Source organism: Heliconius melpomene, chromosome 9 (assembly GCF_056956725.1).
Source record: "Heliconius melpomene rosina isolate 202511_hmr_F chromosome 9, ASM5695672v1, whole genome shotgun sequence".
NCBI lineage: Eukaryota > Metazoa > Arthropoda > Insecta > Lepidoptera > Nymphalidae > Heliconius > Heliconius melpomene.
Genome location: NC_140397.1, coordinates 4377597 through 4393784, shown reverse-complemented (window position 1 = coordinate 4393784; position 16188 = coordinate 4377597). Strand labels below are relative to the sequence as shown.

At 30.2% G+C, this 16188-nt stretch overlaps 3 protein-coding genes across 4 annotated transcripts in view; 1 reads left to right on the top strand and 2 right to left on the bottom strand.

The window, feature by feature from the left end:
• shd (cytochrome P450 family 24 subfamily A member shade) overlaps nucleotides 1-4607 on the bottom strand; it is a 33697-nt gene extending 29090 nt beyond the window's left edge. For both annotated transcript variants that reach the window (XR_014878240.1, XM_085189912.1), the window contains exon 1: nucleotides 4396-4607. Coding sequence is in view for 1 of the 2 variants with exons in the window: in XM_085189912.1 (XP_085046038.1) it covers nucleotides 4396-4446 (51 nt within the window). In the remaining variant the exon portion in view is untranslated. The remainder of the gene's footprint in view (nucleotides 1-4395) is intronic.
• Nucleotides 4608-11062: 6455 nt separating this feature from the next.
• On the top strand, nucleotides 11063-14165 carry LOC146536289 (pseudouridine-5'-phosphatase-like). The gene is made up of 4 exons (XM_085190260.1): nucleotides 11063-11352; nucleotides 11435-11653; nucleotides 11749-11981; nucleotides 12158-14165. Exons 1-4 carry the CDS (start codon nucleotides 11298-11300, stop codon nucleotides 12332-12334), a joined length of 684 nt encoding a protein of 227 aa, XP_085046386.1. The 5' UTR covers nucleotides 11063-11297; the 3' UTR covers nucleotides 12335-14165.
• A 228-nt stretch (nucleotides 14166-14393) lies between these two features.
• Nucleotides 14394-16053, bottom strand: LOC146536288 (pseudouridine-5'-phosphatase-like). The gene is made up of 4 exons (XM_085190259.1): nucleotides 15862-16053; nucleotides 15551-15769; nucleotides 14987-15219; nucleotides 14394-14728 (listed from the first exon to the last, which is right to left on the bottom strand). Exons 1-4 carry the CDS (start codon nucleotides 15914-15916, stop codon nucleotides 14549-14551), a joined length of 687 nt encoding a protein of 228 aa, XP_085046385.1. The 5' UTR covers nucleotides 15917-16053; the 3' UTR covers nucleotides 14394-14548.
• Nucleotides 16054-16188: the final 135 nt, after the last annotated feature.

Below are 16188 nucleotides of genomic sequence, written 5' to 3'. Positions count from 1 at the left end.
TATGTAGAGATTGTATCTAATTAGTAATTATCACTAAAAATATAACACAAAATGCTAGAACGTAGTAGGTAATTTGTCTATTATTTCTCTACATTTTTACATTGTAAAATGCACAAAAACTAAAGAAAATACACAATTACTTTGTGTAAAATGATTAAATGATAATTTAGTGCCTATTAACTAAATATTTGGACTAAATATATGAAAAATATTATATTTATTTATTGTATGTATTTACATATTAAGCGGCACCGTCATAAAAGTTTTCATTATTTCGCATAAGAACAGAACATGTTTAATTATATTTTTCTTATAAAATATAATATGGATCGTAAAAACACAAATAGATATCATTTCACTTGGCAAATCATTATCCAAATTTAGATTTTCTTCCAAAAATGTAATACTAGCCGCTAGGTCATAAACATGTAAATTATTATATATTTTGGACATATGTACGAGTATGTATTTTTAAAAATACCTCACAACCAGCTACTCTAGTTTTTAAATAGTCGTTTTTTTTATTTTATACGATAAATTTATTATTTTTATTTGAAAATGTTGAATTTTAAAATTAAATTCTAAACAATATGTAGAGCAATACAGTGTAAATCTGCAAAAGATCTCTTCTATTAGATTGTTTTGCAGGTTCGCGCTGTATCCCGCACGTTGCAGGGTAGTCGCCACTCATAGCTACACTTTGCAACGACACTGAAGCGAAGAAATAAAAATATAAAATATTTAATTCCCCAAATGGGAATTGATCCTACAACCTGTCGCGTCTACATTACGCACACGCACACGCTCTAAGATTAGATATACGAGGTACATATTTGATACACTTTTCATCTGATTAAGTTTATTCCAAGAAGGTTAGACGCCGCTGTAGAGTCTACCAGCTGCTCAAATTTGTCAGCTCAGCGGGTGGTAAATGTATTTTTTAAACTTCATCTTAAACAAAACTCCTACCAATTTTTTTATGCTAAAGTAAGAAAAATTGGAGAAAAACTAATTAAAAGAAAAAATAAATTAGGTATTATTTTAGTCTCATTGAACTGCTGTCTCCTTTATTTTTTTTAAAATATGAAGCAAAGATTAAATATTATTATTTACATTAATAAATACAAAAAATCTATCGACATTCACTTTCATATAGTTGAGACCACAATATTCTTACTGTCTTTCACGTTTTCAATTACTGAGCCACGAACAAACAATAATAAATTTGATTTGATCGTGTTCCTTAGAATACATACACATACATACATACAAAAGTATGCACAAGAAATACCACATAGAGGTAGTCTATAGATAATGTTTATAGCCTAGAATTTGTTTTCCCTAGATTCTGCGTATTTTGCAAGAAAATAACACGCAAATGTAATATGAAGCTTCAGAATCAAAATTTGCTGAAGTGACTCCTGTATACAATATTATTTATCCCTCATAAAGAATACAAATGAATTATTTATTTATAAATATAAATTTTCAAGCAGACAGGCCGCCATATCGAGCAGCCTAAACCACTGGCTCTAGAAACAGGAAATTTGGAGGGCACATTCCTTTTACGACGTAAGGAGAGCGAACATAAGAAATTATCAAATGGTTTTTTTTCAGCTTCTTGTCGTATTCCGTATATAGCAGGGTACCTAGTGTTAAGAAATTCGGTTAAACAGAGGGAATCTAGTACTAAGACCGTTCCTCACTTCTTCGAGACATTGGGTGTTGAATGGCGGAACTCAGCGCCGCGCATTTTTTATGATACCAGAGCGAAGAATATGAAACTATTAATAAAAAATAATTCATTCCCCCGGAAAAGAACCAAACCTATAACTGTCGAGTTACACGCTTGCGCCCCTGCACTACGGCCTCTATGTTGATGGTGAGAAATAAGATTTAGACCCCACTCGAGAAAATGAAATATAATTGAAATATCTAGTGTCGAGGCAAAGCGCGGCGTTGAATTCCGCCATTCAACACGCAATTCAGAATTTGGCAGAAAATGGGAAACGGAATATTCCTTAACACTAGCTTCCCTATGCCTATCTTGCGTGAATTTCATTTAATGTAATTTCATTTGTTTTTAGAATTAATCAATTATTTTATACTATACGACAACTGTAGCATAAAATTTAAATTTTTAAGCAAACATTGCAGGAAATAAATGTACAAAGGACAATGGCCGATTTTACCTAAACACGTTCAAGGTTGTAAAATATCTTGATATATATTTTTTTATTATCGCATTAACAAAAATGTTTATATATTAATATCATCTATTTATTATTTTTGTTTTATAAGTAAGAGATTCAAATTTATTTATATTATAACAATAAAAATAATTAATTAAACGTTATTTAGGAACAGAACTATTAAAACAATGTTTCCAATGGAAATCATCTAAGCTTTTGCTGCGCGCCGGATTTTATTTATTAACTGTTGGTTCAAATCTCAATTTAGAGAAAGTTATGTATAATAATTTCAAATAATTTCGCGGCCTCCAATGTCTCAGAACAATCTAAAAGAAATAATATACACTTTTTCAGCTTCCTGCTGTATCCCGCTTATATCAGGATAGGCAGAAGGAACCTCGTCTTAAGATATTCCGTTTCCCAATTTTTAGCTAATTTTAGACATATTACTGGTTGAGTGTCGGAAATCTACCCCATGTTTGCCTTGGTACTAGAACGAAGAAATGAAAATATTAATAAATCATAATTTATTACTCCGAGTGGGAATCGAATACATAACCTAACCAAACTCGACGTTTACAGTCACTTCTGGGCCACGACGGTTTCTAACTTATTATGTAAAACCTATATATACTGTACCAACTTTTAAAAAGGACGACCACGACGTCTGTCAAGAGTGAAACGACAAAGCAGAAGAAGAAGAATATATACTGTTGGAAATCGACAAACTTCATGTATTTACAAATTAAAGTGACCGATATCGTGGCGTGTTTTATAATTTGTATTATCTATTATATAGGACAAAAAATTAACCTTGAGTCTAACAAAAGTAAGCGATCGTTTGAATATTAAATTGTGATGAACAAATATTGCATATTCAACGTCGCGGTTAACTAGGCGCACGAATTGCTTCTGCTGGCGTTGGGCTGTGTCCACAGTGCAGTGTTGCCATAAAAAAATATTAGAACTATAATTTATCTTAAAAAAGATTGTAATTAATAATAGAAAATAATAAAATATTAAAATTTTGAATATTTTTGTAAATTTTACAGGGGAGATTTACAAAATTAATTATAATTTATATATACGAAGTATTATATAACATTTTTTAATTTAACTTATATCACTTTTGATTAGATATTTTCTAATATAAATATTTTCTCTCTAATAATAGAGGCTGTTAGTTAGTAAACGCAATATATATATATATATATATGTTTTTTTTTAATTTATTAAAATTAAATAGTAGCTAGAAAATCTATGATTGATGATACATCTCATAAATACAGCTTTGCAGTAACAATAATAAGAAAAATAGGTTTTTCATATTCATGTTTTTTCTAACATTTATTATTTTTTTTTATATTATTATGCACGTATTTTCTAAACCGCACATTAGAACTAAAATAATATAAAGTTTTTTTTACGTCCAGCGACATTACGCAAATCCTATGCACAAGAAAATTATTGAACTTCTCAATGGTATATTAAAATTGACTCGTTTCATTCACTCAATAGTTTTGCAAAGGTCATATATTAAAACGATTATGAACATACTTGCGCAGGAAGCTATGAACTTTAAAGAAAACCCACCGACCGTAACCAGCTCTACGCATGAGTAGTCGAGTTTTCTTAATTGTTAGATAAAATTTATGTCGATAGAACACATTGTTATCGTTAGTTACTTAAGAGAAATTTTCTTTTTGCATTGAAATAATATTATATAACCCAAAAATTAGTTCGCATTAATATTCTATTTTTTATTATTAATAAATTATAGAAAATTTTCGTTTTATTACCAATTTATTGAACTAATTTTGAAATTAGAAAGAAAAATTCAAAGCCGGTATAACCACCGTTGTGAGACTGATCCCGAAACACGCAATAGTGGTGTAACATCTAATCAACGTGATAAACAAGAAAAATGCGTGAATAATGCATAGCTTCCACTAAGAGAAAAAACCTTAATGTTCCACACTTTACGTACGAACATGCTTCTTCGTCTACTAATTCTAATGCTACTTCTTATATATACGAAACAAAATACATATATATTTAAAACAAGTTTATTTCATATCAATTTTTATTATTAAAAATTATCATATATTATGAAGTAACACTAATGAAACACAAAAATTAAAAGATATACAATTCTAAAAAAAAAAAAAATTCTGCGAAAGTTGTATTAGAACTTAAAACTCACCCAAAAGCTTTCCACGTAATGGGAAAAAAGGAAAACTCCCGGAAGAGACATGATTGTCCATTTAAATTTACAACAAGACTGACTCTGGGGGGTTCACGTAGCGCTTTATATATATACACTTATTGTTTACTAACATCACACAGTACATATAAAATTCCTTTTGCCGACAGCCGGTCGCGTGACAGAGCGACGTTGAGGGTCCGAGAGCTGGCGAACTGCGACTGAAGTGCCGGCGGCACGTTTTGCCCCTATATACCTACCTTACTACTTCTTGCCGAACGATTTATTTCACGCTCTACATCCACAGTCTAATAACTGTGGATCTTGGATATCTAAGTTGCGTGGGACAAACGGACGTACAAACTTATATGGTTAGTTATATTTATATATATATATATATACTAGCGGCCCGCTCGCGGCTTCACCCGCGTGAACTATGTTATTATTAATTTGAGACTCCTAGCATTTGTAGTAACGAAGTTTCATACAAACTTTCAACCCCAAAAACAACCCCTTAGAAATCGAATATTGCAAATTCCCGTCTTAGCGAGCACCTACGTCCTATAAATAACTCCTATGCAAAATTTCAGATTCCTAGCACATGTAGTTTCTGAGATTTCATGATGAGTGAGTGACATTTCGATTTTATATATATAGATATGGAAGATGGTCAGACATTTATCGCTTCGACCTATTAATTGTAAGGGCCTCGTGAAAAAAGTCAAAAAAACCAGTTCAAGGTTGACACCAATCGTGTATGCATTTGTTTGTGATCAATTGCTTGTTAGATAATTGTAATTTCATTTGTAACTCAATCGAAGCTTATTAGACATTTCTTTGACCAAGTTTTTCGCTTTTCTTTGGAACGGAATTATATCTTTATATTATACATCGCCTGTGAAAAAAGCCTGACGCAGTACTATTTTTTTTCGCAATTACTATATAATAAAAATTAAAATGTAAGTAAATAAATATAACATTATTTTCAGCTTATAATTTATTAATACGAGGTCAGTAGTGGCGCAGGGGCACAAGTGTGTGACGGTAAACGTGTCTGGTTGTGGGTTCGATTGCCACTCGAAGTAAAGAAATATTCATTTAAATTTCTTAAAATCTTCCTTTCTTCGCTCTGGTGTCGAGGCAAGTGCGGCCTTGGGTTCCACCACTCAACCACGTAATGCCTCCAAAATCCGCCTTCAAATCCGCTAAGTTCCTTCTTCCTACCCTGCTGTTTGCGGGATACAGCGTGAAGCTAATAAGGATAATCTTTAAAGATCATGTCAATTCACCAATATATACATTTCCTAGGTAACATTTTTGTTATCAAACTACAAAATCCAAGACATACCATTGATGATCTACTTTTAAATAACAATACTACTAAATATATATAAAATAAAACAAAAATATATAATCAAAACTTAAATAATAAATATTATACGTCAAAAACAATAAACAATAGTTAGTTTTTTTTTTGTTTTAAATAAAATATCACGCAGAAATCACGGATGCATGTCCAGCTTTGAAGCTTACTCCATATCAGTACCAACCCAAAATGGAAAGACATGACGGAAAAAGTCGAAGGTTACAGCTAATATTGTTTAAGATAAGTTGTTTTTTTACGATTACTTTTTATATATACTCATATACAATTAGATAAATGCCAGGAAAGTTAGTAACTGATATTAAAATAAGTCATTAAACTTAGCTGAGACTATCTGAGTGGAAGAAAAAAATATTTATATAGCTTTTAAAAGTGGCCATAAAAAAGAAATATTGATATTCTGATATATTAGTAATATGGTGACATAATGATTGTTGTTCGTTTTTTATTGCATTTATATCTAATGGTTCTAGTCCAGTCTACGTTTCATTTTGTTTTCATTTTATGCACTTTAATAATTAATTTTTACTTTCTAATAACCTGAAGTTATATAATTTTACAGTATTAGTATATGTAATGTTTTTCTAAATATCGATCGTTTAGAAAATTAGGTAAATAGTTTTTTGTGCAAGTTGTCAAGACGCGCGTTTTGGACGGTTTCGTAGAGGAGCGGGTTCAAATCCCGCTACGTTCATTTTTTTTATAAGTTTTCTAAAAAATAAATATTTTTTAATTTTTCTTTCTTTAGTGTGGAAATGATAAAAATATTTCATAAATAGCATTATCTCTTGCAAAATGAAAATTTATTGCAATTATCTTCGGTTAGTGGTCAAAATCTCTCTCTATAATATTTACAAATTGGCGCAAATTTTATTTTCAATATCAAATGGAAAAAAATGTTTTTTGTGTTTATTTCGATAAATGTGAATAATAGAGAAAAACGAGACAATAATTGATATTTCTTGTGTTTATTATATAGAATCGGTCATTTGGAAGAAAAATGATGAGAAATCATCAGAAATTGTTACTTTTGCGAAAACTCCATTAGTCTAGACCTTAGTCTAGTTATAACAATATACTCATGCAGTCTCTTCGGGAAGGTTGGAGGCATCTTTTTCGGTATTCAATTCTCTTTTTTATTAAAAAACCTAACCTAATCTAAACAACAAAAAAAATATTTACAGAAACAAAAAATATCGAAATTGTGATATAATATTAATTTTGTTTTTGAATTACATCTACCTAATAAATGTCTATTTGCACCCTACGTTGACTGTATAAGGGGTTCTTCGCTACGCCGAAAAATACGTATCTACATACGGATATATGTAGATGAATGAGTATACATTTTTAACGAGTTCTTTTTAAACAATTACTGATTAGATAATTTTTTTGCTGCTTACAATACAATTTAGATAAATTACTATATACTTATGAATGCTTAATTGTGATTTATTTTTAGCTATACACTTATTACTCACAGGCACAGTGCTTAGGCGTGTTATGTAATAGGAATAGGGCAGGTTTCATTCCATGGTAGCAAATTTTTAACCACCAACCAAAAGAGAGTTTTATGTTAACTTTTCTGTTTATGTGTCTATATGTGTGTTTGTGGCATCGTAGCTCTCAAATGGATGAACCGATTTTGATTTAGTTTCTTTTGTTTGAAAGGTGAAATATCTGTTTAAAAAATAAAAATCAAAGTTTTTTTTCTAGAACTTTTGTTTTTGGTTTTTAACATCAATTATTTTTAACTCAGCTAAAATTTGCTTTTAATTTCCGATATACTTAAGCATAATATATATGAAAAATCTTTCTGTTATAGAAAAATAAATTTCACGCAATTTTTTTGTAGAGCAATGACCCTATTACTGACGTATTTCCCTATATATTAGAAGACAATTTTTATTACTCATATAAATATATGATAAAAAATAAACAAATAACATATTAATAATACAACTAGACAAGCATACGAGTTCTATACACTATTGTATATATTTAAGATAATTTTTATTTGCATAATTAACGATAAGTACTTACTTAGTGCCTACACGCTGTAATAGTGCTATGTGAGACGTAGCCACCTATCACAGTTTAAAATGTGAAACTAAAATGTTTATTTCTTTTTTTATTATATCATTTAATATGTGTTTGATTTTTAGAGGAATCTTTTGATTTAAATATTTTAAAGAAGTTTTTAGGACTGCCTTGAAGAAAAAACTTCATGCTTATAAAGCTTCGACAGCTCTTTCACGTTTAAGGGTAGGCGGGGAAATCTAGCTATAATACACTCCTACTAGACATTACATTTTCATGTTGAGTGGCGGAAATCAATGGTTTTTTTTTGTGATTCAAGGGACCATGGACATAGATAGATATTTGATATTACCTTGATACCTCTACACGACCTCGTAATAAATGCTCTTGATAGACAACAAAGCGATCCGCAAGCATCAAAAAATACTTAATTTATTTATCAGCTTCACGCTGAATTCCGCACACAGCACACACACACCGTTCCCCACTTTCTGCCGAATTTTGGAGGCACTGCCTGTTGAGTGGCACAACTCAACGCCGCGCTTTGCCTCGACACCAGAGCGAAGAAATGGAAACATAAAGGTAAATAAATATTTCACTTCCTCGAGTTGGGATCGAACCCACAACCGTCGCGTTACAGTCACACCCTTGTGCCGCTGCGTTACGATGGCCTCAAAAATACTTAATATTTTTTTTTTATTTATATAGGTAGATAATCTGTATTCCAAAAATTGACTATCCTTATAAAATGGCGGCACGGCTGGGTTAATTTTTCGGTGCAAAAAACCATCCGCGCATAAACCTTGAGACGAGTATAATGCACAACCGTAACAAACCCTATTAAAATCGTATCCAATTCTAATCTTTTAATTGCTTTGCTATAAACTAATAAAAATAAATAAATATAGCTACTTCCAATAAATAATATTCAAATATAAATTAACAACATCAAGTTTATAACGTGCTTTATTTTTATTTTATTTTTTCCATTTTTATGTTCTTATCGCGCTATTAGATTTTAAATATTTTAACAAGGAATAAAACATGTATAATATATACAGCTTACCTAAATATATGTTTGTATTGACTTATTGAATAGAAAAATATACTGTTCTTTTATTTTTGAGGTCAACAAGGCGAAGTGGTACGGCTTCAAATATCTTATTATAATCATAGTTTCGCCTATACATTTGTACTAAGGCTAGGTTAAAACTCACCCGAGGTTGTGGAGTTTTGCTTTAGTACCAGAGCGAAGAAATAAAAAAAATAATAAATAATAAATCATTCCCCAAGTAGGGATCGAACCCACAATCAACGTGTTACAGTTAGTCCCTTGTGCCGCTATATCACGACGACCTTCTTTTTTTCGACTTGGCTATACTGTTGTTGACCTGGAGAGAGTAGCTCGCCCCTGAAGTTACGACGGCCTATAGATATATATATATATATATATATATATATATATATATATATTTCTATACTTAATAACGTAACTTTGGGTGGTCTACTCTAATTGTACTTTTGCAAGCATAGTTTGCATAGAAAATAAACAAATTGAACTTATTCATAAATGATGCACACTATAATAAATATCAAATAGGTATGACATTTAAAAATGAAAAACTACCGACAAAGAAGAGGACACCTATATCAATTAACCCACAGCTAAAATTTAATGGTCTGAATGTCGATGGCTGCGACATAAGTTATTTATCTGATACTAATTAATTTATATGTCTCCATTCATACAAATAAATTAGATTTTTGGTTCGATACATCAAAACAAATATAATAAACGCAGTATATAAGACATTAATGTGGTAATAAAAGCGACAAACTATTTAAATTAACATAAGTTTTTATAATTGTTTAATATAATATTGTAATACTACCTAATAACTGTAGCTTTGGAAAAAATAAATAAATATGCACAGGGCGTCAAAGCTTTAATATAAAATTTAAATAATCTGTACATCTATTACCGAGCGAACACGTTTGATATAGGTTTTAGACTTAAGAAAGGGTTTTTGTCAGTCGAGTTCGCAAAGCTTAAGCTGAGCATTTTAAAACTAATTTTGTTATTAATGATTTGTAATTTAAAAAAAAAAAAAAACAATATAAAAATATATCATTTTTTTCATAACTTTAACGTTCGTATGTCTGATGTTACTCTTGTACAGACATAGTGCCCACTTTATATTTCACTTTTAATATCTTTTTTTATCAGCTTCACGCTGTCCCGCACACAGCAGGTTAGGGAACCTACTGTTAAAACACTTCGTTCTCCACTTTTAATAAAATTATTTAATTAATTATCGAAAAAACAACAACAATAAAACATTAAGAATTAAATATGTATGGAGATTACTACACTATGAACACACACACAAATGCCAAGCTCAGCTTAGACCTCACAGACAGTATTCAAGTGTGAAAATTAAATATAGAAAGGGGAAGCAGACGGCTTAAAAAGCAAGCAAGTGACGGAGCTCCAATTGATACTGACTGAACGTACGCTTCTGGTTTAGGATTAAGAGTAACATGCTACCTGAGTACGTTTATAGTTACGGCGTCCGGTTTAAACTGGAGCGGGAGGTTTTTACAATTATACATTACTCCAAGTATTGGAAATATGGTAAGTTGCCGAAAAGTTGCCCGAAAAATGATAAGGTAGTCAATTGCGGTGGAAGACATGAAAATTGTGACATTACTAAATACATATAAACTGTACCTAATGGTACAGTTACCCCACATAGATATCTGTCAATAAAAAATATGTTTCAAAGAAAACGATTTGCACTATAATGAATAATAGAAGAATCTGTGGTAGACAAACCCTAAAAAAAAAGAAAAGGAAGTAAGTACGATCAGGGAATAAGAAATTAGGATGGTGGTTACGTTTCACCCCCCTACTAGACACTGCTAAACTCTAATAAATTATAAGCGCCTACCAAAAATATTAATAAATTCTTACTCTTGTAACTTTGCTAAAAATAATCTTTAGTGAGAAATTTGTGTTTGAGAAATGGGCGTACGAAATAGGGGGTAACTAATATTTTAAAAGAATATTTTTAAATAATATAATAATTGCTCTCCACTTTCTTAGTAGTGACGTTAATTTATATAAGCTTTTAATTTTAAAGCTTTTAGGCGTGCCATGCATAATTTAAATACCGAAAGTTGCGTAAAATGTAGAATAAGTGTCAATTAAATAACAACACCGGACGCACCAAACAAAATCAATGTCAATGTCACACTAATTGTCAAGTACATTTCCATTTTTTTCAGTTTGAATTAAAAAAATCCTGATTGCACAATTTGGCATAAATAGCACGTAACAGTGTTTCGTGTATAAGTTAAAAAGAAGATTGTGATTCCCACTTTGCAATTTACATATTAGAACATAGTTGTCTTTCTGTAAGCTTATAGGCTAAAGAAATATCTTAAATTAAAAGATTTTTTAAATTAAAAACTTAAAATGCAATTTAAAAAAGTTTCACATGTGCTTTTCGATTTGGATGGTCTGCTTATAGGTATTTTAATTCATGATTCTATTGTATATTATAATTGCATAAGATAACATCATGTAATAATTTGAATCATTTATGTTTTCAGACTCTGAGAGGCTTTACACTGAAGCCTTTTCAAAAGTATGTGCCAAATATGACAAAACATTTACCTGGGAAATAAAATCCACTTTATTAGGATTTCAAGGCCATGAGTGTGCTGAAAAAATCATTAAGGCATTAAATATACCTATCACTGTAGAAGAATTTATGAGTGATTGTCAGAAAGCTAATCAAGAGGTGTTTACAAATGTGCAGTTAATGCCAGGTGATAGATTTGTTAATAAAAAAATTTTACACTACTATATGTAGTATACAGAATGAAAATATTTTAGAGAAATTTATAACGCTCTATATTTTCAGGGGCTGAAAAATTAGTAGAACATCTACATAAGAATGGTGTACAAATAGCATTAGCAACTAGTTCAAGTCAAGAAAGTGTAACATTGAAAATGAAAGACCATACAGATTTTTTGAAAAATTTTCACCATCTTACAATGGGATCCTCAGATCCTGAAGTAACTAAAGGAAAACCGGACCCTGCAATATTTTTAGTCTGTGCATCCAGGTTTTCAGACAATCCAAAACCTGAAAATGTAAGTGAAAATTTTAATCAATAGTAAATGTTTTTATCAAACTATAAAATACAACACTGTAAATTCAACAGTTGCATATTGGATGGATTTAGAGTTGATTACCTCTAGGAAATCAATTAAACAGTTAAAAAAAATACTTTATTGTTTTCCTCAATTTATTTTAACTATTTTTTTAGTGTCTGGTTTTTGAAGACGCAGTGAATGGGGTAAAAGCAGCAGTAGCTGCTAACATGCAAGTTGTTGCAGTGCCTGACCCACGCATAGATAAGGAAGAACTAAAACATGCTACATTAGTTCTTAATTCCTTAGAAGAATTTGAACCAGAGCTCTTTGGTTTACCAGCCTATAATTAATGTTGAATACTCAATTATAAATTTACCAGTACTGGAAATCATTTTTCCACCACACTGACCATACTAAATCTAGTCCTAAAACAGACAAATGGAATTTACCTACACATTTTTTTTTCATTTACAGTAATATATTACTATGTTATATAAATATTATTATCTAGTAGTACATTAGAAATTTAGAAGTTTGCATAAGTCATAAAAATTGATTTGGTGTTCTGCTCATATTAGAGTAAAACTCATTCATTGCATATATGTATTATTATACATTTTAAAGCTTAGTATTTCCATCATTTTTACGGCAGTCTCCGGTCAAATGTAGACGGGACTACTATAATTAAATAAATAAAACAAATTAAATCCTCCAAAAGGCCTCCAAAGGCCTCATCTAATTAAACAATAATAATAATAGCCTTCATTTCTCTGACTTTTAAATTTAATCATCTCTCATATAAATAAATAGTATAATTTAAATGTATAAAATTTGCTAAAGTCAAAGAATAATTGGGTTTTGTAAAAATTACTTTTTTGAGGCCGTTATGATGTAGGGGCATATGGATGTGACTGTAATGCGATGGTTGCGGGTTGAATCTCCACTCGGGGATATGAATTGTTATTTATTAATATTTTCATTTCTTTGCATGAAGGCAGCAAATCCGCCGAGCTTAGTCGTCACTCAACATGCAATACCTCGAACAAATTGATAAAAAGGTGGGAATAGAGTATTTTAACACTAGATTCCTTCTATCTACCCTGCTGTATGTGGAATACAGTGTAAAACAGATTTTTTGACTTTTTAAACTTTTTTTTTATATTGCTATATTAAAAAAGTATATAAATTTGCTATATTTCTTAAGAGATACAGTTAGGCATTTTCAATTAGTTTTATATTTTAATAATAACAAGAATTTACCAGATAGGTGTTACATAATTATTTGCTTTTAGTAACTAGCTATTTCTTATATTTATTTTATTTTTATGATGTTTTTACAATAACTTAAGAAATACAGTGAAACTTATTCAATTTGTGGTTAAAGAGTTTATTTATTTCTCAAAAGAAATTACATTTCACTTAAAGAGAAATACAGAGTTGTCTTAAATAAATACATATTAAACAATGTGAGCGTCGGAATCAGCAAAAACATGGTAAATAACAAAAAGGAAAGAATATCAAATACTCAATTAACAAATGTAAGTGAAAGGGGGTACATTGAGATAATTTAAACATATTGACCATGACCGTTTACAATAAAGTTAGGTTTACCCACATTTTGAGAAGTCACAATACAGGGTCGGATTCTACTTAATTTTTATAAGATGCTCCTTTAATTTAGTTTTAAAATTATAAATTTTTTTAGATGTTTTTATATCTTGAGGTAATTTGTTGTAAATTTGTGCTCCTTCATAAATAATAGATTTTTTGCCATAATTGGTTCTTGTTTTTGGTAAGTATAAATTATTTGCACTTCTAAGTGGTCTCTTTCCTATTTGTTTATTGGTCAGAAAAGATAGCTCCGATTGTAAATTGTTTTGTAAAATTTTATGAATACATGTGTTATATTGATATAGTTGACGAATATTTAAAATTTTAGTTTCATTATATATCTTATTTGTAGATGTTAATGGCTTGAATTTAGGTATTACAATTACTATAAATAGTGAAAAAAATATGTGAATCAACCATTCATACTGTTTTTATATGTTTAAAAAGATATCCAAATACTGTACTTAATGGTTCTTTACGGGTATATAGTGAATATTTCGCCAAGTTACCTCGGCACCTTGTTACTTATGATATTTGTAGAGGATGTGTTAATAAACTGTTTGTGCAAATTGATGTAGTTTTAATAATATTCCTTAACATTATTAAATATTTTTTATAAAATTACTATTAATTAATCGATTTATATATAGCTATTTTTGAAAACGAAAAAGAAGTTAGAAGCCGTCGTGGCGCAGCGCCACGAGGTGTGACTGTAACCCGATGGTCTTAAACACAATTTAAAATGATATTAGCGCTGAAAATTACTAATTTAACGCTAACAAATAAAAAATTTTAGCGTCATATAAAATATTTTATTATTTTGGTTTTACGTATTCCTATAGCTAAATATATTCATAGCACCTTATTTACTATCAACATTTTCTATTAATATTTTAAAAGATTATTTGGAATGTTTTATAAATTACAATTTTTTTATTTTAGAACGTCACGTGTTAGTCATCGTATGGCGGCAAACCGAACAATTCCGGTCGGAAATCTTCCATAGAGTTTAAAATTAGAGTTGCCTCAGGAACAAGGTTACGGTCAAGGCGTCGATCGGGAACCATTACAACTTGCATTCCAGCCGCCACTGCAGCTTTTACACCATTTATCGAATCTTCAAATACTAAACACTAGAAAATAAATATACCTATTAAATTAAATTTATTACAAACAATATAGTACTTCAGCTTCACTTCATGCTGTATCCCGCACTTAGCAAGGTAGACGGAGGGAACCTAGTTAGCGGCAGACGGCTACGCAGTTTGTTTTTAGGATTTTTTATACTTTTGTATATTTCTTTCCGAGTGAATAATGCATAAAAATTCAGAAAATCTAACTTCAATGCGGCCTCGACTTGTTGGTAGGCTTAATAACAAAAAAGTCGGTACCTTTTCTGGAGACGGTTGATCAGGAAATTTATTAGCAGCTGCCAGAAAAACATCTGGGTAGGGCTTTCCTTTCTTTACGTCGGGATCAGAAGAACCCCAAGTTTTATATGGCAGTAAATTAAAAAGTTCTTGATGCTTCAAAGTTTTCAAATCATAGGTTTCTTTACTACTACTTGTGGCTAAACCTACAGGAATCTTGTATTTGTTTAAATGATGCAACAATTTTTCAACCCCTTAAATAAAGAAAATGGCTTAATAAAATGAAAACTCCTTTTAATCGTTTCTCTACTTTTGCATATAGCAGGGTAGGCAGAGGGAACCTCCTTAGACATAAGACATTCCGCTCCCCACTGTCCCCCGAATTTTAAAGTTATTTTGTGTAGAGTGGTGGAGGTCAACGCCGGGCTTTGCCTCGACATCAAAACTAAGAAATGAAAATATTAAATAGGTACTTCATTTTTTCGAGTAGTAATCGAACTCATAGTTTATCGTGTTTATACTCAACTGCAGCTTTAATTATTATCGTGTACCTTCCCAATATTTTTACATTAATATTTATTTTACCTGGCATTACTTTGGAATGTAAAAAAAGATCATTAAATATTTTTCGCGTCTCATATAGAAAGTCATCCACAGAAAGCGGCAATTCCAGTTCACTTATAATGGAACCGGCGAATTCTTTACTCTGCTGGCCCATTATTTTACATTTTAAATCAAAAGTAAATTCTTTGTTATATCTAGACGCAACTTCTTGAAATCCTAATGTATATAAATCTTCTGTATCTGAAAATGTAAGTATATATCGATACATATAAATTCATTTAGGTATGATATAAATTTATACAAATATCTTATTATTATCCTAATACACTTACTTAATATTAGCCCGTCCATATCAAATAAAACATAACTTACAGGTTTGTACGACATTTTATTAAAAATACTTATATAAAACAATTTGCAGCGGTGAATTATTATTTTGTACTATTACGTGATTTTGCCTTGAAATTTGTTCTTACGTACTCTCTTAGCAACATCTCAATTCAATCTATTATCAGCTTATCAGTATATAACATATTAATATGTAAAGCTTTCCATTCATTAAAATTAAAAGAGTTATATTTTTAGCAATATATAATATATAAATTTATATTATGTAAAATGAAAAAGAAAAGATTTTATACAAAAGTGATTTTTTTTAT